The sequence below is a fragment of the Ahaetulla prasina genome, chromosome 9, assembly GCF_028640845.1.
Source record: "Ahaetulla prasina isolate Xishuangbanna chromosome 9, ASM2864084v1, whole genome shotgun sequence".
Lineage (NCBI taxonomy): Eukaryota > Metazoa > Chordata > Lepidosauria > Squamata > Colubridae > Ahaetulla > Ahaetulla prasina.
In genome coordinates this window covers 5,340,746-5,365,363 of record NC_080547.1, presented here as the reverse complement: position 1 = coordinate 5,365,363, position 24,618 = coordinate 5,340,746, and the positions used below count along the sequence as shown (strand labels likewise).

Here is a 24,618-nt window from a genome sequence, read left to right as displayed (position 1 = left end):
AATGTGTACAATTTTTTTCCCGGTAGTAATCTACCATAACCTAGACAGGTAACGGAATTATGCCCTCTTATTTTGCAACCCGTATCGCCAGACACTTAATGCAGTCACATCAATGTGGAATATAACTATATTATGGAACGGAGACCAAGCAAGATTTAGCTGTGCATGAAATGAGGGGCTGTGCTACATTTTGGGCTGCATCATGTATTACTCATTCTCTTGGTTTTCCATTGCTACATGATTTTTGGGGGTGGGGGTGGAGGGGGGAAGAGATAACACATGAACTCTGTTTTCATTCAGTCTAATCAACCCGTCACTGTTTGTCCTGGGCTGCTGCCAAGGATTGTGTCAATTCCCACGCCCACTTTCCTTCATCCTGAATCATTGCCTTAGAGAAAGTCAGCTTCCCTTTGGCTAACTGCCTCTTCCCTCCTTCCTTGCGACACTAGCAAGAACAGTCCTGCTCTTCTGGAATGATTTCCTGCAGGGAAATGGGGGGAAGGTGACTTTTATTCATGGACCCTGCCTTAAATAGCCCACCCCAAGCTTTTTCATATGACGATGGGTGGATGGGTGGGTGGATGGGGAGAGAGAGAGAGAGAGAGAGAGAGAGAGAGAGATAAGTAGGTAGGTAGATAGGTAGATGATAGAATGGATGGATAGATAGATAGATAGATAGATAGATAGATAGATAGATAGATAGATAGATGATGATAGATAGATAGATAGATAGATAGATAGATAGATAGATAGATAGATTAGAATAGAATAGAATAGAATAGAATAGAATAGAATAGAATAGAATAGAATTTTATTGGCCAAGTGTGATTGGACGCACAAGGAATTTGTCTTGGTGCATATGCTCTCAGTGTACATAAAAGAAAAGATACGTTCATCAAGGTACCTATAGGTAGATAGGTAGGTAGGTAGATAGGTAGGTAGGTAGGTAGATAAATGATAGAATAGATAGATAGATAGGTAGGTAGGTAGGTAGGTAGGTAGGTAGGTAGTGTAATGTATTACTGTAAGTTTTGGCGGGAGTTTTAGGCGGGAAATATCTCGTTCCTGATTGGTTGCAGCCTCAGGCTGAAGTGTATATAAGGAGAGGTTTTTCTCCAGAGTTTTGCTGGGTCACACTATATTAAAGAGCTGTTGTCACTAACCTGGTCTCCTGCCTCGTCAATACCCGAACTTAACATTGGCGACGAAGGTGGGATTTTGAGGCAGAGCACCAGAACAGAGCTGAACTCACTACGAGAATCAAACCCAGCAAGGTGATAGCGAATGCAGCGATGACCGGCTACACGCCACCCACTCCGTTTGACCCTGCTCAGGAAACATGGGGAATATACATGACCCGTTTCGAAAGTTTCCTGGAGGCAAACGAGTTACAGGGAGTCTCCGACAACCGCAAACGGGCTTACTTCATAAGCCACTGTGGGTCCGCAGTCATCGCCGTCGCAGAAGCTCTGGCGGAGCCAACACCGCTACACTCCGTGTCGTGGCAGACCCTTCAGACCCTCCTGAAGAATCACTGCACCGCCCCCGTCCAAATACGTTCGACGGTACGAGTTTGGGGAGCGCAGGCAACAAGAAGGCGAGTCTATCAGCGACTACATGGCAGCCCTGAGACAAGCCTCCAAGCATTGCGAGTACCGCGATCTGGACGAAGAGCTGCTGGAACAACTTATACGGGGGGTCAGGGACATCCGTTTGAGGAGACGGTTGCTAGCCAAGAGCAACCTGACATTGGCAAACGCTCTGGACGAAGCCAGAGCCCATGAGATGTCCAACCATGCAGCAGACACCTTGCAAAAGCGACTCACGCCGATGGCGGGCGCAAAGCCGAGCACAGTCCACCACGAAGAAACCTATCGTGAGTCAACCAGCGAAGAGGAGGAAGAAGTCCACTACACCGGAAAATCGACAAGGGAAGACCCGGAGGAATGCGGAAGCTGCGGGGGGCGACATCAGCGCCAAAGATGTAAGTTCAGGGACGCCATTTGCCGGCGGTGTGAGAGAAAGGGGCACCTGGCCCAAGTCTGCCGAGCACCCCAACCTTCCCGCCGAAAATTCAAATCGGCCAATCAGAGCGGCTCTGAGTCAGAGATGCAAACCCCACATTCCCCCCGAAATTTCAAACCAGCCAACCAGAGCGCGAGATCGGCAAGGCGACCCGCGATTGGCCAGGAAAGAAAGAGCGCGAAGTCAAACCGAATGACTGTTACCATAGACCACGCAGCTACCCGCATCGAAGAAAAGATCTTCACTAACCCAACAATTGAAGGCGTACCGTGCCGGCTGGAAGTAGACACAGGATCCGCCATCACAATCATGTCCTGGGACACTTTTGTGAAAGCCTTGCCGCACATCGCAAAGCGCAAGCTACAGAAACAACGGCTCCGGGTGCAGGATTACCAGGGCAACCGCATCCCTGTTCGAGGGACAACGACCGTCGAGGTCAAGTACGGAACATACGAAAAGACCCTGCCCATCACGTTAGTCGAGGGAACCTTGCCAAGTTTGCTGGGGCTAGACTGGTTCCGGGCGTTGGGAATGGGGGTGACTGGCGTCCACCGGAGCGGATGCAACCTGCAAAACGCCCTAATGGAGGAATTCGCAGACGTATTCGAGGACCGTTTAGGCAAGTATAAGGGGACCCCTATCTCCTTCAGTTTAGACCCCCAAATAGCTCCCATTAGGCTAAAGGCAAGGAGGGTTCCTTTTGCACTCAAACCTAAAATCGACAAAGAGCTAGATAAATTAGTCAGCCAGGGGATACTAGTGCCAGTTGACCATGCCAAATGGGAGACGCCAATCGTCACCCCTATGAAACCAGACGGGTCCATAAGAATTTGTGCCGATTACAAGGCTACCTTGAACAAAGCATTGCAAAAGAGCGCCTACCCAGTTCCAGTAGTGCAACACTTATTGCACTCACTAGGCCACGGACAAGTTTTCGCCAAATTAGACTTGGCACAAGCTTACCAACAGCTACCCGTAGATGCTAGCACAGCGGAAGCCCAGACCATTGTAACGCACCGGGGTGCCTTTAAGTGCACCCGGTTACAGTTTGGGGTGAGTGTGGCCCCGGGGCTATTCCAAAATTTGATGGAGCGACTCCTACAAGGGTTACCGGGAGTCGTGCCCTATTTCGATGATGTGTTGGTATCAGGGGAAGATTTAAGAGAACTAGGGAAGCGATTAAGGAAAGTTTTGGCCATTTTTAGGACGGCAGGATTAAAAGTTAAAGCAAGCAAGTGTCAGATAGGGGTCGAATCTGTTGAATTTCTGGGTTATAGAATAGACAAAAAAGGGATTCACCCCACTGAGAGCAAAGTCAAGGCGATAAAGAGAGCCCCAGCACCCAAAAACAAGACAGAACTCCAGGCTTTCCTGGGTCTGGTAAACTTTTACGCCGTGTTTTTAAAAGACAAGGCAACCGTTGCTGAACCGTTGCATAAATTGCTTGGAAAAAACACAGTTTGGTCGTGGGGGAAGTCAGAGAATAGGGCATTTGAGGCAGTAAAAAGTTTGCTATCAAGCGATAGCCTGTTAATACAATACAATAACAGGCTGCCGTTAGTATTGGTTTGTGATGCGTCCCCCTATGGAGTAGGAGCTGTACTTAGCCACAGACTCCCAAACGGCACTGAAGCCCCTATAGCGTTCTATTCACGAACGATGTCCCCGGCTGAGAGAATTACAGCCAGCTAGATAGGGAGGCTCGCAATAGTGTCAGGGTGAAAAATTTCACGAATACGTTTTGGGAGAGACTTTGACATTATCACTGACCACAGACCGCTATTGGGGTTACTGGCTGGCGACCGCCCAACGCCAGTGGCACTATCACCCGGCTGACCAGATGGACTATTTTTGGCCGCCTACTCTTACAAACTACAGCATCGACCTGGAAAGAGCTGGGGCATGCGGACGACTGAGCAGATGCCCATTGCCGGGAAATCGAGGACCCTACCCGGCACCCCGTTCTACTAATTGACTCTTGGGACTCTGGGCCAGTCACATCGCAGGAAGTGGCTCGGCCTCCTACCGACGTTGTCTTAAGAACTGTAATCGGTTGGGTTCAAGGGATGGCATACCGGGCGACTGCTTTAGAGAATTTGTAAAGAAAAGAGGGAATTGTCTGTGCAAGGGGTGCCTGCTCTGGGGGATAGGGTGGTAGTTCCAGAGAAGCTGAGGAAAAAGTCCTGGAACTACTGCATGAGGGTCACCCAGGAATTGTAAGGATGAAGGGCTAGCCAGGAGCTATGTCTGGTGGCCCCTAATGGACAGGGAAATCAGTGACAGGGTTGGCCGATGCCAGGTATGTCAGGAATCCAGACCACTACCACCCACGGCCCCAGTGTTGGAGTGGAGAAACCCCAAGGCCCTTGGTCCCGCATTCACATTGATTTTGCCGCCCTTCCACGGCCAAACATTTCTAATTGTGGTGGATGCATTCTCCAAATGGCTGGAGATCATCCTAATGAAATCCACAACCGCTGGAGCCGTCATTTCAGCACTAAAACACCTATTCGCCACGCACGGGCTACCGGACACCCTCGTGTCCGATAACGCCCACAGTTCACCGCAGCATTATTTGAAGGGTACCTGGCTGAAGAGGGCATCCGACATGCCTCTCAGCGCTGCTCCACCCGCGCCGAACGGCCTTGCTGAACGCTTTGTTCGGAGTGCGAAAGAAGCGCTATCACGGCAGCCCCGGAGACTGGCAGGCACAAATCGACGATTCCTAACCGTCCAACACAGGACCCCTGTGTGGCCACCGCCGCAGCCCAGCCGAGCTATTAATGGGCGGAAGCTAAGGTGCCCGCTAGACCGGCTACACCAACTACGTGCAGGACGGGTTCAAAACAAAACCAGATAGACTCCGGGAATTAAACATAGGAGACTCAGTGTGGGCACATAATTACAGCGACGGCCCAAACTGGAAGAGGGGATAGTCATAGACAAACGGGCCCCAAATCTTATCTAGTGGAAATAGACGATGGCAGAGTTTGGAGGCGCCACATAGATCAATTAAGAAACAGATTGAGCGATAAGGCAGAATTAGGCGAGACGAGCCCTGACTATGATTTAATTAACCCCACAGCTGACTGGAACCGAGAACAAACAGAAAGCATAGAACCAAACAGAGACTTATCTGAGCCAGGCGAGGTCCAGCGACACCCTCAGGCCCCTCGAGAGGACAGCAGGTCCGAGCCGGCGAATAATCCAGGGCCGGATGGCCGGGAGGAGGAGCTCAGAGGAACGAAAAGTCCCTCCGGCAAGCTCGACTCAACTCCAGAAAGTGAACTGCGCAGGTCCGGGAGAGTCAGGAGACGCCCCACGTACCTGCAGGACTACGTAGAGAAGTAATATGCAAATATTGGCAAAGTGCCTTCTGGGAGGGAAGGAGTGTAATGTATTACTGTAAGTTTTGGCGGGAGTTTTAGGCGGGAAATATCTCGTTCCTGATTGGTTGCAGCCTCAGGCTGAAGTGTATATAAGGAGAGGTTTTTCTCCAGAGTTTTGCTGGGTCACACTATATTAAAGAGCTGTTGTCACTAACCTGGTCTCCTGCCTCGTCAATACCCGAACTTAACAGGTAGGTAGGTAGGTAGGTAGGTAGGTGATAGATAGATAGATAGATAGATAGATAGATAGATAGATAGATAGATAGATAGATAGATAGATAGATAGATAGATAGATAGATAGATAGATAAGTAGGTAGGTAGGTAGGTAGGTAGGTAGGTAGATATGATAGGTAGGTAGGTAGGTAGGTAGACAGACAGACAGACAGACAGAGACAGACAGATAGATAGATAGATAGATGTGAAACTCAAAAAATTAGAATATCGTGCAAAAGTTCATTTATTTCAATAATGCAACTTAAAACGTGAAACTAATACATGAGATAGACTTATTACATGCAAAGCAAGATAGTTCACGCCTTGATTTGTCATAATTTTGATGATTATCTACCTATCTATCTTTCTCTCTCTGTCTATGACAGACAGACAGTGAAAGAGAGAGAGAGAGAAAGAAAGAAAGATAGACAGAGATAGATAGACAGGCAGTCAGACAGACAGAGTTATGAATTGCCCACTGCCGAACATTGATGGGAGATATATAAACTAGTAGAAACCTATGGTTAATAAACAATTGTATTAATATTAATTTATCATCAATGATAGTTAAGCAGCTATAAGTCATGCAAGAGTCTGTGGTATCACAGAGAGACCCCTTAAATTAATATGAAGGTGAGGATACTATTAGCATTGTTTTTGGACTTTTGAAAAATTCAGCAGGATTCTTCCTTCTCTATTCTTCATACTTTACCGCCGTTAAAAATGAATAGATAAAAGAATTTACCATTCTGCTGATCAGACCTGAATTCAATTACTAGAACTGCAATCTCAGGCTGAAATTCTTTATTTTTAGCTGTTGTGAACACAATGGGGCTTTTTTCATAGCAGGCAGGCAGAGAATTGTCCCACACCACATCTGGCTTAACTGAGATGCTTTTCCATCCATTTGACACATTGCAAGATTTTGATTTAGGTTTGAGTTTTTCCATTTGTTTGCTTTCTGCAATGTAAAAAAAAAAAAAACATTTAAAGCTATATTTGAATTGAATGCTGTTCTTTTGAAGTTTCCTCTTTCTAATTCTGGAATGTTCTAGAAAATGAGGTTGTAATTATTAAGATAGGCCTTCCTTCTTTCACTGGCTTGCAGCTTTTGTTTTAGGTTTATTACGTCTTTTTTTTTTAATAAAAAAGTTTATTTTTTTTAATATATAAACATTCCATCTGCAAATCTTCTAATAAATAAATTAATATAGTTATTACATACTTATGTTTATATATATGCTTATATATTATATAGTTACTTTCATGCTTATGCTTATATATACTGTTGTGACTAAATAAATAAATAAATAAATAAATAAATAAATAAATTAAATAAATAAATAAATAAATAAATAAATAAATAAATAAATAAATAAATAAATGTTCTAATAAATGTTCTAAAAAGTTTGAGAGCCTTTCTGAGGAATATATATGCTTCAGTCAGATCATAATGCAGGGGTACTTTCAGCAGGTTCTGACAGGTTCTGGAGAACTGGTAATGGAAATTTTGAGTAGTTCGGAGAACCGGCAAATGCCACCTCTGATTGGCTCCAGAGTGGGGTTGGAATGGAGATTTTGCAATATCCTTCCCCCAGGAGTGGGGAGGGTATGGGGATTTTGCAGTATCCTTCCCCTGCCATGCCCACCAAGCCACGCCCACAAAACCGTTAGTAAAAAAAAAATTGAATTCCATTGCTGTCATAATGGTTTTCTTTTCTTCTGTGCTGCATGTGACACATTTTGGGAAAGGAATAGATTATTGTTTTGAAAGAATTTAAAGAATTGTGCTCGTAGAAGAGTCCATTGTATCACTTTTTGAGGAGAGTTTAACATGCTGATAACAGTGATAGATAGACACATGCCGTTGAAAGATGGGTGAAATAAAGCAGTTAAATGAATTGTAATATTTTTTGAAGTTATTTTGCATCTCTGTCTCTCTCTTTCCCTCCCTCCCTCCCTCCTTCTCCTTCTCCCTCTCCCATCATTCCTTAACCTTTACTTTTTTTTATTTTTTATTTTATTTATAATTTAATTTCTATACTGCCCTTCTCCCGAAGGACTCAGGGCGGCTTACAGCCATATTAAAATACAGGATATAAATAACAAATTTAAAAAGAATTAAAAACAAATATTTAGTATTTTAAACGATACTTCTAAATTCCCTTGGGGACTTGGTTTAGAGAACAAAAATTATCAAGCATTTAAGCATTCAGAGGAACCTAAAAGGACTTAGGCTACTTCATTCAGAAGGTTATGATTGTATAAGAGAGAATTTTAAAATGCAGACGCTTCCAGCGCATTGTGGATAACATGAAATACACAATCAAACAGTATAGCCCTCAACATATTTCGTCAAAGACTGATTCCACTGGATTCAACTCTAATGATACTTCATGGGGGAAAAAATTCAAGATACTATATGCATCAACCACTCTTGAAAGAAGTCCTTTGAATATAAATCTTGTTAGAGTAGTATCCTTTAAATACTTATCTCAAGAAGTAATTAGGAATCGGATTATTCTGATATTGAGGCTGTTAGGTATTTCCAAAGAATTGTACTTATTTATTAAATACAATTCATTGCGTAAAAATTGTATATTCTACTTTTCTTATATGAAAAACATCTGCAATGACAAAAAAAAACCCCTATGAAAATATGAATGACAGTATAGAATAAAAAGCTTATAACTAAAGCTTATAAAAAGAACCATTTTTATAAGCACTTGTTATAAGCTTTTTATAACAATTGAACTATTGTTGAAGTTATTCTAAGAAAGATGGCCTTTAGGTTGAATAGGTGATAGTGTCGTGTCCCACTCCTCCACTGATGGCCGGGTCAGGGAAATCCGAATCAGGCGTGCCTCTGCAGCTCTGCCAAAGTCCTAGCAAAGTTCTCAAGGCAGGCAGGAGACCAGAAAGTGACTTCAGCAAGATAAGGTAGACTTTGCCTGACTCAGAGAATGCCAGAAAGCAGATCCTTTATATAGGCCATGGGGTGTGGCTCCATGACTCAGCACTTATCCAGGCCTGCCCCTCCCTTCCTTCTGTTGACGCCGCCTATCAATTCTCCTGAAGCGAGGGTCACTCCAGTCTGCAGCTGTTGGTAATTGACCTTCCTCAGGCTCACATGCTGTGGGGGAGGGGGAAAGGTCTAGTTGCTCCGTTTGCCTGGGCATGGAGCCGGGGCTGGGGGCTGGAGGCACTTCTTCTTCTTCAGCCTGTCTGGGCATGGAGCCAGGGCTGGGGCCGGGAGGCATGCTAGGACATTCCTCAGCATTCAGAAGCAGATAAGATGGGCCCGGCTGCGGGGAAAGCGGACGAGGCACAACAGATAGCTTTGTAGTAATTTTCCAAGGCTGCATCAGGATAGTTAAGATCCTTTAACCAACTGATCTTTTGTTTGTACAAGACAAAAGTCATCATTTTAGAAGCATTAAGTCACATCAGCATCCATAAGGTGTCCTGGAGCAGAAGTCTTCTCTACCATCAGAGAAGATTCATCATTTACTTTTGACATATAACTCTATATATCGGTGCTGTCAGGGGTGGAATTCAGCTGGTTCGGAGCGGTTCGGGCGAACCGGTAGCTCCGAATATCAGCTGAGAGCGAACCGGTTCTATCCGACGATCAGCTGGTCCCACCCACCCATCCCTGCGCTATACCGACCTATATTTTCTTTGTTTGAAACCCAGCTGATAGGCGCAGCAGAGTGGATTGCAGCGCCTCAGCTATTTTACTCACCAGGGCTACAGTCGAAGGTAAGATTTAGAGCTGTTTTCGAACGCACTGTGCATGCACAGAGCACATGTTTGGCGTGCACTCAGCAAATCGGTTGTTCCGCTGGTTGAATCCCACAACTGGGTGCTGTTTATTGTTGTTCTGAGAAGTTTATGAGCACCTTCATAAAAATGGGCATCTCCGCATCCCATCCTAAAGCTGGGAACAAATGCCAGGAAGTTTTTTTCAAACGAGACAAATTCCGGACAGAAAGCTTAGCTTCCATCTTTCTCTGTTCCGTCCGGCACTTGGCAGTTAAAGAAAAATGATTTATTCCTCCTGATAAATGGGAAGAAGTGGATGAAAAGATTAAATCATCTCTTGCTGCACTCACAGAAATATGCTGCTGACCCTTGAGGTAGGCAGGGTCAAGAGGAGGCAGCAGTGAGGGATTCGAATGCTCCGTAGTGGGCGGGCAGTTTGCAGTTAGTAATTGAAGTGGAATGAGGAAATGCTTGACGCCGCTGCTAGGACCATGGCTGCTCAAAATAGGAGGAGGGCATCTACTTTCCGTAGTGAATGGATCGAAGCTATGATACTTTTCGTTTTCTTATGAGGGAGGGGAGGACAGTAATCTCCAACTCCTTGAGACTTACAAAGAGTGGGTGACCTTATTTACATCAGATGGTTAATAACTTGCATTTTTAATATAGTTTGCACACAGATAAAAATGAAAGGTTTTTGCCTTAACATTCTTTTTTTTTTATTGTTTTAATGTCATACAGAATCTAACAAACACACAACATATAATATAAGTATTTCCTATTTCTAAACAGCATTTCTTAGTGGTCTTCTTTCTCTTTTATACCTTTCCCCCCAAATCACATCTGTTATTTTATTTTCTTTCTTATCCCCTTTTCTTTATTTACATTAAGTTATCTAATACTAATAGCTTTACTTTTCTAGATTCTTATATATTTATTATTTACATATCATACATTTCTAATACATCCTGTACATTCTAATTTCTCCCCTTTATTTTTTTCCCTTTATTTCTAGACTCAAGCCATTCATACCATTTATTCCAGATTATATAGTAATCTGTCTCTTCTTTCTCTTTTATACCTTTCCCCCCAAATCACATCTGTTATTTTATTTTCTTTCTTATCCCCTTTTCTTTATTTACATTAAGTTATCTAATACTAATAGCTTTACTTTTCTAGATTCTTATATATTTATTATTTACATATCATACATTTCTAATACATCCTGTACATTCTAATTTCTCCCCTTTATTTTTTTCCCTTTATTTCTAGACTCAAGCCATTCATACCATTTATTCCAGATTATATAGTAATCTGTCTCTTCTTTCTCTTTAATTTCTTTTGTTAACTTGTCCATTTCGGCACAAGTCTAAAACTTTCCCTATCACTTCTTCATCTGTTGGTATCTTTCCCTTTTTCCAATTGTCTGCATATGTTATTCGTGCAGCTGTTATAATGTGCAAAATCAGATATTTTATTTCTTTGGTGTATGTTCTCGTAAAGATTCCTAGAAAAAATAATTGCTACCGACCTGCCTTCCATTGAGGACCTGTATACTGCACGAATCAAGAAGAGGGCTGTGAAAATATTTACAGATCCCTCACATCTAGGACATAAACTGTTTCAACTCCTACCCTCAAAACGACGCTATAGAGCACTGCACACCAGAACAACTAGACACAAGAACAGTTTTTCCCGAAGGCCATCACTCTGCTAAACAAATAATTCCCTCAACACTGTCAGACTATTTACTGAATCTGCACTACTATTAATCGTTTCATAGTTCCCATCACCAATCTCTTTCCACTTATGACTGTATGACTATAACTTGTTGCTGGCAATCCTTATGATTTATATTGATATATTGACCATCAATTGTGTTGTAAGCGTTGTACCTTGAAGAAGGTATCTTTTCTTTTATGTACACTGAGAGCATATGCACCAAGACAAATTCCTTGTGTGTCCAATCACACTTGGCCAATAAAAATTCTATTCTATTCTATTCTATTCTAAAAACTTCGCAACCGGTTTACTTTCAACTGGTTGTTCTGTTACGAGCCGAGGAGTTTAGTGGTTATCTATACGATAAAATCGCTCAGCTGAGGGACGGTCTGGACCGAATTTGGGATGATCCAAGCGAGGGAGAGGAGGCACGTCTTGTTGAGCACATTTGGGATGAGTTTGACCCTGTGGCTCCTGAGGACGTGGACAGGTTGTTGGGGAGGCTTCACGGCACGACATGTTTACTGGACCCGTGTCCTTCCTGGCTGGTACTGGCCACTCAGGCGGTGACACGAGGCTGGCTCCAGAGGATTATCAACGCTTCTTTGTTGGACGGGGTTTTCCCTGCCGCCTTGAAAGAGGCGGTGGTGAGACCCCTCCTTAAGAAGCCCTCTTTGGACCCAGCTATTTTGGGTAATTATCGTCCAGTCTCCAACCTTCGCTTTGTTGCGAAGGTTGTAGAGAGTGCCGTGGCGCGACAGCTGCCCCAACACCTGGATGAAGATGTCTATCTAGACCCATTCCAGTCCGGCTTCCGACCCGGATACAGCACGGAGACAGCTTTGGTCGCATTGGTGGATGATCTCTGGAGGGCCAGGGACAGGGGATATTCCTCTGCCCTGGTCCTATTAGACCTCTCAGCGGCGTTCGATACCATCGATCATGGTATCCTGCTGCGCCGGTTGGGGGGATTGGGAGTGGGAGGCACCGTATATCGGTGGTTCTCCTCCTATCTCTCTGACTGGTCGCAGACGGTGTTGACAGGGGGGCAGAGGTCGACCGCGAGGGGCCTCACTTGTGGGGTCCCACAGGGGTCGATTCTCTCGCCCCTGCTGTTCAACATCTACATGAAGCCGTTGGGTGAGATCATCAGTGGTTTCGGGGTGAGATACCAGCAGTACGCTGACGACACCCAGCTGTATTTTTCCACCCGGACCACCCCAATGAAGTTGTCGAAGTGCTGTCCCAGTGTTTGGAAGCTGTACGGGTCTGGATGGGGAGAAACAGGCTCAAGCTTAATCCCTCCAAGACGGAGTGGCTGTGGATGCCGGCACCCCGATTCAGTCAGCTGCAGCCGCGGCTGGCTGTTGGAGGCGAGTTACTGGCCCCAAAGGATAGGGTGCGCAACTTGGGTGTCCTCCTGGATGATCGGCTGTCGTTTGAAGACCATTTGACGGCCGCCTCCAGGAGGGCCTTCCACCAGGTTCGCCTGGTTCGGCAGTTGCGCCCCTTCCTTGATCGGGATGCCTTATGCACAGTCACTCATGCGCTCGTTACCTCTCGCTTGGATTACTGTAATGCTCTCACATGGGCTCCTTGAAGTGCGCTCGGAGGCTTCAGTTAGTCCAGAATGCAGCTGCTGGTGATAGAGGGAGCTACGCAGCTCCCATGTAACACCGCCTCCCGCGCAGACTGCACTGGCTGCCTGTGGCCTTCGGGTGCACTTTAAGGTGTTGGTTATGACCTTTAAATCGCTCCATGGCTTAGGACCTGGGTACTTACGGGACCGCCTGCTGTTACCACATGCCTCCCACCGACCCGTACGCTCCCATAGAGAGGGACTTCTCAGGGTGCCGTCCGCCAAACAATGTCGGCTGGCGGCCCCCAGGGGAAGGGCCTTCTCTGTGGGGGCTCCCACACTCTGGAACGAGCTTCCCCCGGGTTTACGCCAAATACCCGACCTTCGGACATTTCGTCGCGAACTCAAGACTCATCTTTTTATCCGCGCGGGGCTGGCTTAAAATGGGATTTTATTGTTTAAATTTATTAATTTTAAACGGGGTTTTTTAGTATGGTAAATTTTAATCATTGGGCTAATTTAAAATAAGTTTTTTAAATCGTATTTTAAATTTGTATATTGTATTGTTGGTTTTATTATGCCTGTACACCGCCCTGAGTCCTTCGGGAGAAGGGCGGTATAAAAATCAAATAAATAAATAAATAAATAAAATAAAATTTTTCTAGCCATTTTTTAATATTAGCCCAGAATGTTTTTGGCCCTGGACACGTCCACCATAGATGGTAATACGTTCCCTGAGTTTTTTTTGCATTTCCAACATGTTGAATTATTATTTGGGAACATCTTTGCGAGTCTTGTAGGTGGAAGGTGCCATCTGTAAAACATCTTCAACTGGTGTTTGGTAACATCTTCATCTTCAGCCCTTAACATTCTTAATAAAGGCAACATGGCTAATGTAAGCTTATGGCAAACATCGTTACGGCCCCAGAGATAACTATTGTCCTAAGAAATTGGCAAAAAATTTATCAGGAGTTTTATTTTCTGAGGGTTGAAGATGCAAAGTAACAGATGTTTACTTATTTATTGGTTAAGCGTACAGTTATAGATCAAAAGAACAGTAAGAAACCACCCAAAGCAAATGGCAAAACTAAAGAGAGAGGAATCTGAATACATTAAGACAGGGGTCTCCAACCTTAATAACTTTAAGGTTTGTGGACTTCAACTCACAGCATTCCTCAGCCAGCAAAGCTGGCTAAGGAACTCTGGGAGTTGAAGTCCACAAGCCTTCATGTTACTAAGGTTGGTGATCCCTGCTTTAAGATACGGGGACAATTTTACCATTGGTTAGAGAAGATATATAGGGTAACGTTGTAATGAAACAAGGGAAGAGGAAAGAGGAGAGAGAAGATTGATAAATGTATTAATAGCAAAGCAAGAAATGAAACGATGATATTATGAAATGATTAATTTTGGAGGAACAAGAAAAAAACACAAAGGATGTATTCAGATGATTGATTGATTGATTGACTGATTGATTGATTTTGTTGAGTACATATTAGATAATATATATAAGATAATATATATAAGTATAAGCATGAATTGAATACATAAAATGAATACAATTAAAGGGAACATTAGGACAGGAACGGTAGGCACGCTGGTGCTCTTATGCACGCCCCTTACAGACCTCTTAGGAATGGGGTGAGGTCAACAGTAGACTGTCTTAGATTAAAATTTTGGGGGTTTTGGGATGAAACCACAGAGTCAGGTAGTGCATTCTAGGCATTGACCACTCTGTTACTGAAGTCATATTTTCTGCAATTGAGTTTGGAGCGGTTCACTTTAAGTTTGTATCTATTGTGTGCTCGTGTATTGTTGCTGTTGAAGCTGAAGTAGTCATTGACAGGTAGGACATTGTAGCAGATGATTTTATGAGCTATGCTCAGGTCATACCGAAGGTGGCGTAGTTCTAAATTTTCTAAACCCAGAATTTCAAATCTGGTGGCATAAGGTATTTTGTTGTGAGCAGAGGAGTGGAGGACTCTGAATGATTTATTATGTATTGTATTGTATGTTTGTTTGTCTATAAAATAAAATAAAAATTTTTTAAAAAGGAGCTTCATAAACCAATGTCAGAATTGATTATGCCTATTTGTCATACTTTGCATCCTCTAATTGTAACTGCTAGAGGAAAATATGTGAATTTTTAGGAGATTACTCTAGCCTTGTTCCTTCACGGAAAAAGAACCATACCTTACTGCACACACCCAGAGCATCTTTTAATGTGGGGAAATTAAAGCCTAGGTGCCAAGTTCATCTGAGAAGAGCACATGTCATCGATCCAAGCATATAGATACATATGCACAATAGAAGCCAAGGTGGCGCAGTGGTGGGAATGCAGTATTGCAGGCTAACTGTTCTGTCTCCTTCCCCACTTCAGACCCACGAGCTGGCCTTCAGCCAGTGGATTCATGGCTCTTATCAGTCCTGGCAGAGAAATCGCAGCTGCCTGCCAAAGTTCCAACAAATGACTCACGTAGCAAGACTTTCAGCTCTTTTTGAAACGGATCAGCTAAACTTTGCTTCCCATGGAGTGAGAGAAGTCCCAAAGCTCCTTATATATCCTGTGGGGTGGGGCTCCTGCCCCACCCTTCCTTTTGATGACGACGCCACTCTAATTTTCTGAAGCGCGGGTCAAACCAAGCTTGATGATTATTATCAGCTGGGTCTGAAGGCGTAGCCTGGGGAAGGAAGGAATCAGGGGATGACAGCCTCATTACGTCCTCCGACTGGTCTGGTTCTGGCTCCTGGAGCTGAGCCAAAGGAATCGGTGCTCCCGAGATAAGCCTTACCGGCCCTTCCCCTCACTCTCGGAGTCACTTTCGGGCATGGGGCCAGTTTCGGGGGCTGGAGTCACAACACTAACGTTGCCCACCGTCTGGAGTTCGATCCCGATGGGCTCAAGGTTGACTCAACCTTCCGTCCTTCCAAGTTTGATAAAAGGGGGACCCAGATCATTGGGAACAATACGCTGACACTGTAAACCACTTAGAGAGTTCTGTAAAGCACTGTGAAGCGGCATATAAGTCTAAATGCTACCACTTTTGCTGAGTGCTATGTGGGATTTGGGGACATCTCCCGTCACTTTTAAGGGTAAAGCAAGACATTAAACATCATTGAAGGAACTGTACCTCTTTGTGGGTTTAGGAATATATTGCTAAAGGAGTTGACAATACAATAAGGATTTGTAATAATAAGTACATGATAGGGATGCTCAGATAAATGCCCGGATACTGCCATAAGACCAAAAAAGTACAGAAGTAGATATGACTCATTCAAGCTGTCATCAAATGAAATAAATTTTGCTTGGAGAACATATACCTATTATAAGTATGTTAGTCACAAACTCAATTGAAATAAAAGAAACAAGAGTTAGCGATACCTTTATCCCCTCCTCCTCCCCCACCAAGAAGAATCCCCACCTGAGATCAACCTGCTCTATTGACCTAGATTGATTTATCTGATTCTGTTTTAAGACAGTTTCCTTGTCGGTCTTTTTAAAGAAGGGCACATGAGCTATTCCATTAATTCCAAATACACAGTGAATGATTCAGTCGCAACCGAAGCTGCCACTTAACTCGTTTTGAAATGATTTGGCATGACACAGTTGTTATTAGCATGATGCAACGTATGTTTGCTCATCCTTTTCTTTACAGATGGCCTCAGCTTACCTTCAAAGGTTGAGCTGAGTCTATCGATAAAGAAAAGATGAGCAAGTGTAAATTGCATCATGCATTCATGGTTGCATCATGCAGTCATGGCTCAATCAAAGGTTGAGCTGAGTCAGATCAATGTAGTACTTGGATGGGAGACCCTTTAGAATTCCCAGAACAACAGACTAGACAAGGAAGTTGACAAAAATATTCCAGGAGAAGATAAGATGATAGTGCCGAACCACTTTCTTATTGCTGCCAAAAAAGTTTTGCCTATGAAGTCACCAGGAGCTGAGCTGAGCTGAACTCAAACAAATGCCTTCCTTTATGCTATGCACTAACATCTCTTTAAATCAAGGGTCTCCAACCTTCCCCTGCCAGCCGGCTGGGGAATTCTGGGAGTTGAAGTCCGCCAGGCTTAAAGTTGCCAAGGTTGGAGACAGGGGTGAAATCCAGCAGGTTCTGACAGGTTCTGGAGAACTGGTAGCGGAAATTTTGAGCAGTTCGGAGAACTGGCAAATACCACCTCTGGCTGGCCCCAGAGTGGGGTGGGAATGGAGATTTTGCAATATCCTTCCCCCAGGAGTAGAGAGAGAATGGGGATTTTGCAGTATCCTTCCCCTGCCACGCCCACCAAGCCACACCCACCAAGCCACACCACGGCCACCAAGCCACGCCCACAGAACCGAGAGTAAACAAATTTGGATTTCACCACTGGTTGGAGACCTTTGCTTTAAATCACTCTACGTGATCTAGCTAGTTACTTATAGTAGACTTCATTGTGGAGTTGCCATCAGGTTAAATGTTTCTTTAAACTATTTGAATTAACCTTCGAAACAAACAAAGGTATTTTTACCAGGAATTGCATTTGCCTATGAAGCTTAGGCATTTTGAACTGGATTGAAGATCCACTCCATGGGATGGCAGCAAGTGGTCCTTCTAACCCTTTGCTATCATCTAATGGTTATAAATCTTGATTTATATAGCTCAAAGGGTATGCCTAATTGAACAGTACTGTAACAACTGCAAAAAAACCCACACCGTTTTGAAAGTCACGGGCTTTTTAATTTGGCTCTTAAGATCACAAGACAAACTAGTCAACTCTTCAAAATCAGAACAGGATTGATGTGAGAGGCTAAAATGCAGCCCACAAAATAACTTCAATACTATTGAGCATCAAATGCTAATTTGCAAAACAAAACAAACGTATTGTTGTCATGAAGCAGTCTTATTCACTCAGTCTTTGATGGTGTTTAAAATGTGCTTCTATGCCACAAATCATTCTCTTTTCTGTTATGATATGGTGATGAGCTTGCAAAATTGGCTGGCAGTGTTATACTTCCCAAATAATTTGGATCCGGATTATTACAATGTAGAGGTAAATATATTATTTAGCTAAAGGTAAAGGTAAAGGTTCCCCTCGCACATACGTGCTAGTTGTTGCCGACTCTAGGGGGCGGTGCTCATCTCCGTTTCAAAGCCAAAGAGCCAGCGCTGTCTGAATACGTCTCCGTGGTCATGTGGTCGGCATGACTCAACACCAAAGGCGCACAGAACACTGTTACCTTCCCACCAAAGGTGGTCCCTATTTTTTCTACTTGCATTTTTACCTGCTTTCGAAACTGCTAGGTTGGCAGAAGCTGGGACAAGTAATGGGAGCTCACCCCGTTACACGGCAGCACTAGGGATTCGAACCGCCGAACTGCCGACCTTTTCGATCGACAAGCTCAACGTCCTAGCCCCTGAGCCACCGTGTCCCTGTCATTATTTAGCTAGAGCTATACTATTCTGTGTCAGTTGGTTCTTCTGGGTCTGTCTTAGATTGATTAAGTTGTAGTCATAACAACATTTGAAAGACCCTGAGATGTGAACAGCTGTTCTATGCATAGTAGACAAATGATCACGTTGTCTAATATGTGAAGTTTGAGCAAGCAACAAGACTACCAGTGTGCACTATTACCAGACTTCTGAATTTCATGAGTTTATTATAATAAGAATGCCATGATCTTGTTTTGTTTTAGGTATACTATCAAGATATGTCCTTGTTACCCACAGTTCTGAGTTAACACCATAGCAGGTTTGCATATGAAGCACACAGTATTTAGACTAGACTAGACTAGACTAGACTAGAGTAGCGTAGAGTAGAGTAGAGTAGAGTAGAGTAGAGTAGAGTAGAGTAGAGTAGGGTAGAATAGAGTAGAGTAGAATAGAATAGAATAACAGAGTTGGAAGGGACCTTGGAGGTTTTCTAGTCCAACCCCCTGCTTAGGCAGGAAACCCTACACTACTTCAGACAAGGTTGACTCAGCCTTCCATCCTTTATAAGGTAGGTAAAATGAGGACCCAGATTGTTGGGGGCAATAAGTTGACTTTGTATATAATATACAAATGGATGAAGACTATTGCTTAACACATTGTAAGCCGCCCTGAGTCTTCGGAGAAGGGCGGGATATAAATGCAAACAAACAAACAAACAAACAGGCAAATGGTTATCCAACATCTTCTTAAAAACTTCCAGTGTTGGAGCATTCACAACTTCTGCAGCCAAGTTGTTCCACTGATTAATTGTTCTAACTATCAGGAAATTTCTCCTTGGTTCTAAGTTGCTTCTCTCCTTGATTATTTTCCACCCATTGCTTCTTGTTCTACCCTCAGGTGCTTTGGAGAATAGTTTGACTCCCTCTTCTTTGTGGCAACCCCTGAGATATTGGAACACTGCTATCATGTCTCCCCTAGTCCTTCTTTTCATTAAACTAGGCATACCGAGTTCCTGCAACCGTTCTTCATATGTTTTAGCCTCCAGTCCCCAAATCATCTTTGTTGCTCTTCTCTGCACTCTTTCTAGAATCTCAACATCTTTTTTACATCATGGCAACCAAAACTGAATGCAATATTCCAAGTGTGGCCTTACCAAGGCATTATAAAGTGGCATTAACACTTCACATGATCTTGATTCTAATCCCTCTGTTTATGCAGCCCAGAACTGTGTTGGCTTTTTTAGCAGCTGCTGCACACAGCTGGCTCATATTTAAATGTTTGTCCACTAGGACTCCAAGATCCCTCTCACAGTTACTACTATTGAGCAAGGTACCACATATACGGTACCTGTGCATTTTGGATTTTGTGCCTAAATGTAGAACCTTACTTGTCTTCTTGTATGGACTGCACCAGTAGAGGCTAAACCAATTTTGTTGTATACACGATGTGCAATGACAATAAAGGCTTTGAACTTGAATTACATGCCAATCTGGACCACAACATTAAAACAGCATCTCATCTAGCTAGAAACACTATCACCATTTGTTGTTGTTGTTGTTGTTGTGATTTGAGTACCTGTTGTGACAGGCAGAAATTAATTAAAGCTTTTTTAGGTTTTTGATGATGGGCCTTTCTTATTTAACTGCTTTTGTCAAAATATTAAAAACATTGGAATGGTACTTAAAAGTGAGTACTTTTAATAAGGCATAGTTCAGAAACCATAACTCATTTTACTTTCTTTTTTTTAGTTCAATATATTTTTGAAAAATAGGGCTGGTTATCTAAAGTAATTATCTTTGTGCTATTTCTAATGATAACTTACTGGATCAAGTTAGACTTGAATCTTTTTGGTACAAAAAGGTGTGTCCACGTTACTAGATTAATACAAGATGTTACAAATCAAAACTGATATGGTTTATCAGACCTGGATGGGAGGAAAAAAATTACAGTAGCTATAGGTGTGGCAGGAAGTTACACAGGACAGGTGCATTTAGTGCAACAAACACTGTATATATTATTAAATTAAATTATATTATGCCATATGAATTCCTTATTCTTTAATATTGCTAATCCTGCTGTAATGCTTTCTGTTATATGTTTGTTTTATAATTATTTCAGACTATCAGCAGAAGATAAATAACTTCAAATTATCTACTTCTGGTAGATTGAAGAATTTTTTTTTTTATCCTAAGTATCTTTTTTGTTTTGTTTTGCTAAACTGACTTGCAATCAGTGTTATCAGATTTCTTCCCCATTCAAAGTAGTACAGTATCAGAAACAGGTATGTTTATAAAGGAGAAAAGAGTTTCTGCCACCATCATACCTAGTTTAAGCACAACGCCCCAACCTTTATGATACTTGCTTGCAGGCTGGAAAAAAACATTAGAACCCAGAAACCTGTGGCACATTTTTTCATGCAGAAGGAATTTCGATGACTGCTAAAATTCTGCAATTAAGATAAAGTGCAAAGATAATATATCGGGTCTAAAAAAATTAGATCCACCTCATTGTAAACTGCTGTGAAAAGTATTTACAAAGTTATGGGCTAGCACAAGCTTTTTAGATCGCGTTCCCTTTACAGAACTGAAAAAACACGGGCAATCCTCAGAGAATGCAGCAAATACTTAAGTGCTTAAGATATTTCTTAGCCCTACATAGGAATGCACTCTCACTTAACAAAGAATCCATAACTGCTAAAATCAACTGGGAATTTGCCACTGTATACTAATGGGATATGCTTTGCACTCCTACTGAATTCAAAGTGACCACGGACTTTCATTCATAAACTGAATATCAAGGATGTATATACCGTAATGAGCTACTTAAATATCCCTCATTCTCTTTATAAGATGCATGCAAGCAGAAGCTGGACAACTGTCTATCGTGGATGGTTTAATTTGCTTACATTACTGAAGAGGCCCGTTTGGTGTCCTTTCCAATGTTATGATTTTATTCTGCGGCTAGAAGTAGATGATATAAAATCTTCGTGGCTGTGTTGACTTGTGAAATTATTATTAACTTTACGTTTTCTGCCTTTTTAATGGGCATTCAACCAACGTAGAATAGAATAGAATCGGTGGTGGGTTTCAAAAATTTTTACTACCGGTTCTGTGGGTGTGCCTTGGTGGGCGTGGCATGGCTTGGTGGGCGTGGCAAGGGAAGGATACTGTAAAATCTCCATTCCCACCCCACTCCAAGGGAAGGATACTGTAAAATCTCCATTCCCACCCCACTCTAAGGGAAGGATACTGTAAAATCTCCATTCCCTCTCCAATCCAGCGGAAGGTTACTGCAAAATCCCCATTTCCTCCTGATCAGCTAGGACTCGGGAGGCAGAGAATAGATGGGGGTGGGGCCAGTCAACATTTTTACTAGCAGTTCTCCGAGCTACTCAAAATTACCATTACCTGTTCTCCAGAACTGGTCACAACCTGCTGAAACCCATCTCTGAATAGAATAGAATAGAATAGAATAGAATAGAATAGAATAGAATAGAATAGAATAGAATAGAATAGAATAGAATAACAGAGTTGGAAGGGACCTTGGAGGTCTTCTAGTCCAACCCCCTGCCTACAAAGGAAACCCTGCACCACTTCAGACAAATGGTTATCCAATGTTTTCTTAAAAACTTCCAGTGTTGGAGAATTCACAGCTTCTGGAGACAAGTTGTTCCACTGATTAATTGTCCTAACTGTCAGGAAATTTCTCCTTAGTTCTAACTTGCTTCTCTCCTTGATCAGTTTCCACCCATTGCTTCTTGTTCTACCCTCAGGTGCTTTGGAGAATAGCTTGACTCCCTCTTCTTTGGGGCAGCCCCTTAGATATGGGAAGACTGTTATCATGTCACCCCTAGTCCTTCTTTTCATTAAACTAGACATACCCAGTTCCTGCAACTGTTCTTCATATGTTTTAGCCTCCATCTCCCTAATTGTCTTCGTTGCTCTTCTCTGGACTCTTTCTAGAGTCTCCACATCTTTTTTTACATCGTGGAGATATACATGCAGTGTTGGGATTCGAATAATTTAACAACCGGTTCTCTGCCTTAATTATTTCTTCCAAAACCAATTCATCAAACTGCTCAGAAAGTTAACAACCGGTTCTCCCGAAGTGGTGCGAACTGGCTGAATCCCACCACTGTATACATGGTTCCCTCTCACCCACGTTGTTATGCTTACAACTAATGTATGATTAGGCTGAGAGGCAGGGATTACAAAAAAAAAAAAACCACACCTCATAACAGCCATAAGTGCTCATATAACAAACCCATTCTTGGAAGCAGAGAACCCATCCTACAAGAACAGATGTGAGGGAATTAAAACTAGAATAAGAGGAGGGCGAGCAAGAGGAAGAGGATGAGTTTCTTTCTTCCAGAACTGAAAATAAACTTCACTGAATGAATAATAATCAGAGGGAATCAGGTTCATATATGAAATAGCCTTATGTTTAACCATTTGATTTGGACTCGTAACTGAGCTGAGAGAAGTATATACTGTACATAATGTGTGGATATATAATTTACAATCCCTGCCACAGCATAGCTGCTACTCTTCTTTTATAGAAAGGATAGCGTCAGAGGTGGGATTCAAAATGCAAGTAGAAAAAATAGGGACCACCTTTGGTGGGAAGGGAACAGCGTTCCGTGCGCCTTTGGCGTTGAGTCATGCCGGCCACATGACCACGGAGATGTCTTCGGACCGCGCTGGCTCTTCGGCTTTGAAATGGAGATGAGCACCACCCCCTAGAGTCGGGAACGACTAGCACATTTGTATGAGGGGAACCTTTACCTTTAAGGTTAGTCTGGGATCAGTTTACTGCTTAGAAGCTTCTGTACCCAATTCCCATTTTAATCCCCCCTCCAAAACTTAAAAATTGTCTTTAAAAAGTCACCCCTGGCCCTTTCAAGCATACATTTCTACATCCTCTCATTAAACTTTCCTGTTTGGCTACAGTAGGTTTAATGATAATACCATAAATTGGTTCTACCTTTTTCGTTCATTGCTCCGACCTTTTTGGTTTGTAAATGTTTCGAACAGTGATTGCGTGCCACATATAAACTGTTACCTTGCTTACAATATGATTTATTTTCAAAACACTTAAATGCCTATCGCCATTTTAATTTTAATTCTGAGAACAGATCTGCAAAGTGCTTTTTACCGTTAAATTCACTTCTATTCAAATCAAGGTTATAGTTTGGCTTTATAGTCCATTGGATAACTTTTAAATAGTTTCTCCATTAAAGGCATTCGCTTATAACGGGATGGGGTGCAGGTAGAAACCACGAGAGAAAGTTAAACGCACTTTTCAGCATCCTGTATTAAATGCCTAAACGGTCTTTGACAGAGCCGAAATGTTTTCAGAGAATACCTCATAGGTATACAGCTGAGAAATATGTGCATTTTATTTATTTATTTATTTTGTCACAACAATATAGATAAGCATCACACAAAATGATTATATAGTATATAAACATATATGAGGAAATATAAGGAGGTATAAGCATATATATATAAGAAAAAAAAACAATAGGACAGGAACGGTAGGCACGTTTGTGCTCTTATGCACGCCCCTTATGGTCCTCTTAGGAATGGGGTGAGGTCAATAGTAGAAAGTTTTTGGTTAAAGCTTTTGGGATTATGAGAAGAGACCACAGAGTCAGCTAATGTGTTCCAAGCACTGATAATTCTGTTACAGAAATCATATTTTCTGCAATCCAGATTGAAGCGGTTAACATTAAGTTTAAATCTATTGGTTGCTCTTGTATTATTGCAACTGAAGCTGAAGTAGTCTTTAACAGGAAGGACATTACAATAGATGATTCTATGAGTTAAACTCAGGTCTTGTCGAAGGCGACGGAGTTCTCAGTTTTCTAAGCCCAGGATTTCAAGTCTGGTGGCATAAGGTATTTTGTTGTTTTCAGAGGAGTGGAGAACTCTTCTTGTAAAAAATTTCTGGACACGTTCGATTGTATTGATGTCAGAAATGTGGTATGGGTTCCAGACAGGCGAGCTGTATTCAAGAATTGGTTAGGGTTAGGGTATATTTTAGTACATTTATATTTTATATAAATATATATTTTAGTATATTTATATTTTAGTATATTTATATTTATATATTTAGTATATTTCCCTTTCCTTTCCTCATACTTTATCTCCTATTTGGTGTACCAGCTTACTTGGGGTTTTTTTTTTTTAAACCACAGTGACCTTTTTGCTATGGCAAAGACAATAATTATCTGCTGCCTGAATTTCTGTGCATATAATAGCCTCACAGGTTGGAAGGAAAGCCTTCACAGCCTTCCTAGCAACCTGGAGCCCAGAGAAACAGGTCCGGTGCTATCAGTCTGTCATTCCTTCTGTGACATGCTAACAGCACAGCTTCCGATTCAGGAGAATACCCCAGGGGAGCTGTACTGCCTTCTCTAACCCCATGACACTTTGAATATAAATTAGCAAGCAAACTATAGCTCCCACCAGCAGAATTAGGCACAAAGTGTCATGCAGATTTTAGAGAGAC

At 42.6% G+C, this 24,618-nt stretch overlaps 2 protein-coding genes across 2 annotated transcripts in view; both read left to right on the top strand.

The window, feature by feature from the left end:
• Nucleotides 1-24,618, top strand: part of PEBP4 (phosphatidylethanolamine binding protein 4) — a 342,691-nt gene that overhangs the window by 258,929 nt on the left and 59,144 nt on the right. The window lies entirely within an intron of this gene.
• LOC131203946 (uncharacterized) lies at nucleotides 2,174-5,586 on the top strand. The gene is made up of 2 exons (XM_058194678.1): nucleotides 2,174-2,644; nucleotides 5,111-5,586. The coding sequence occupies exons 1-2, from the start codon at nucleotides 2,218-2,220 to the stop codon at nucleotides 5,374-5,376; spliced, it is 693 nt and encodes a 230-aa protein (XP_058050661.1). The 5' UTR covers nucleotides 2,174-2,217; the 3' UTR covers nucleotides 5,377-5,586.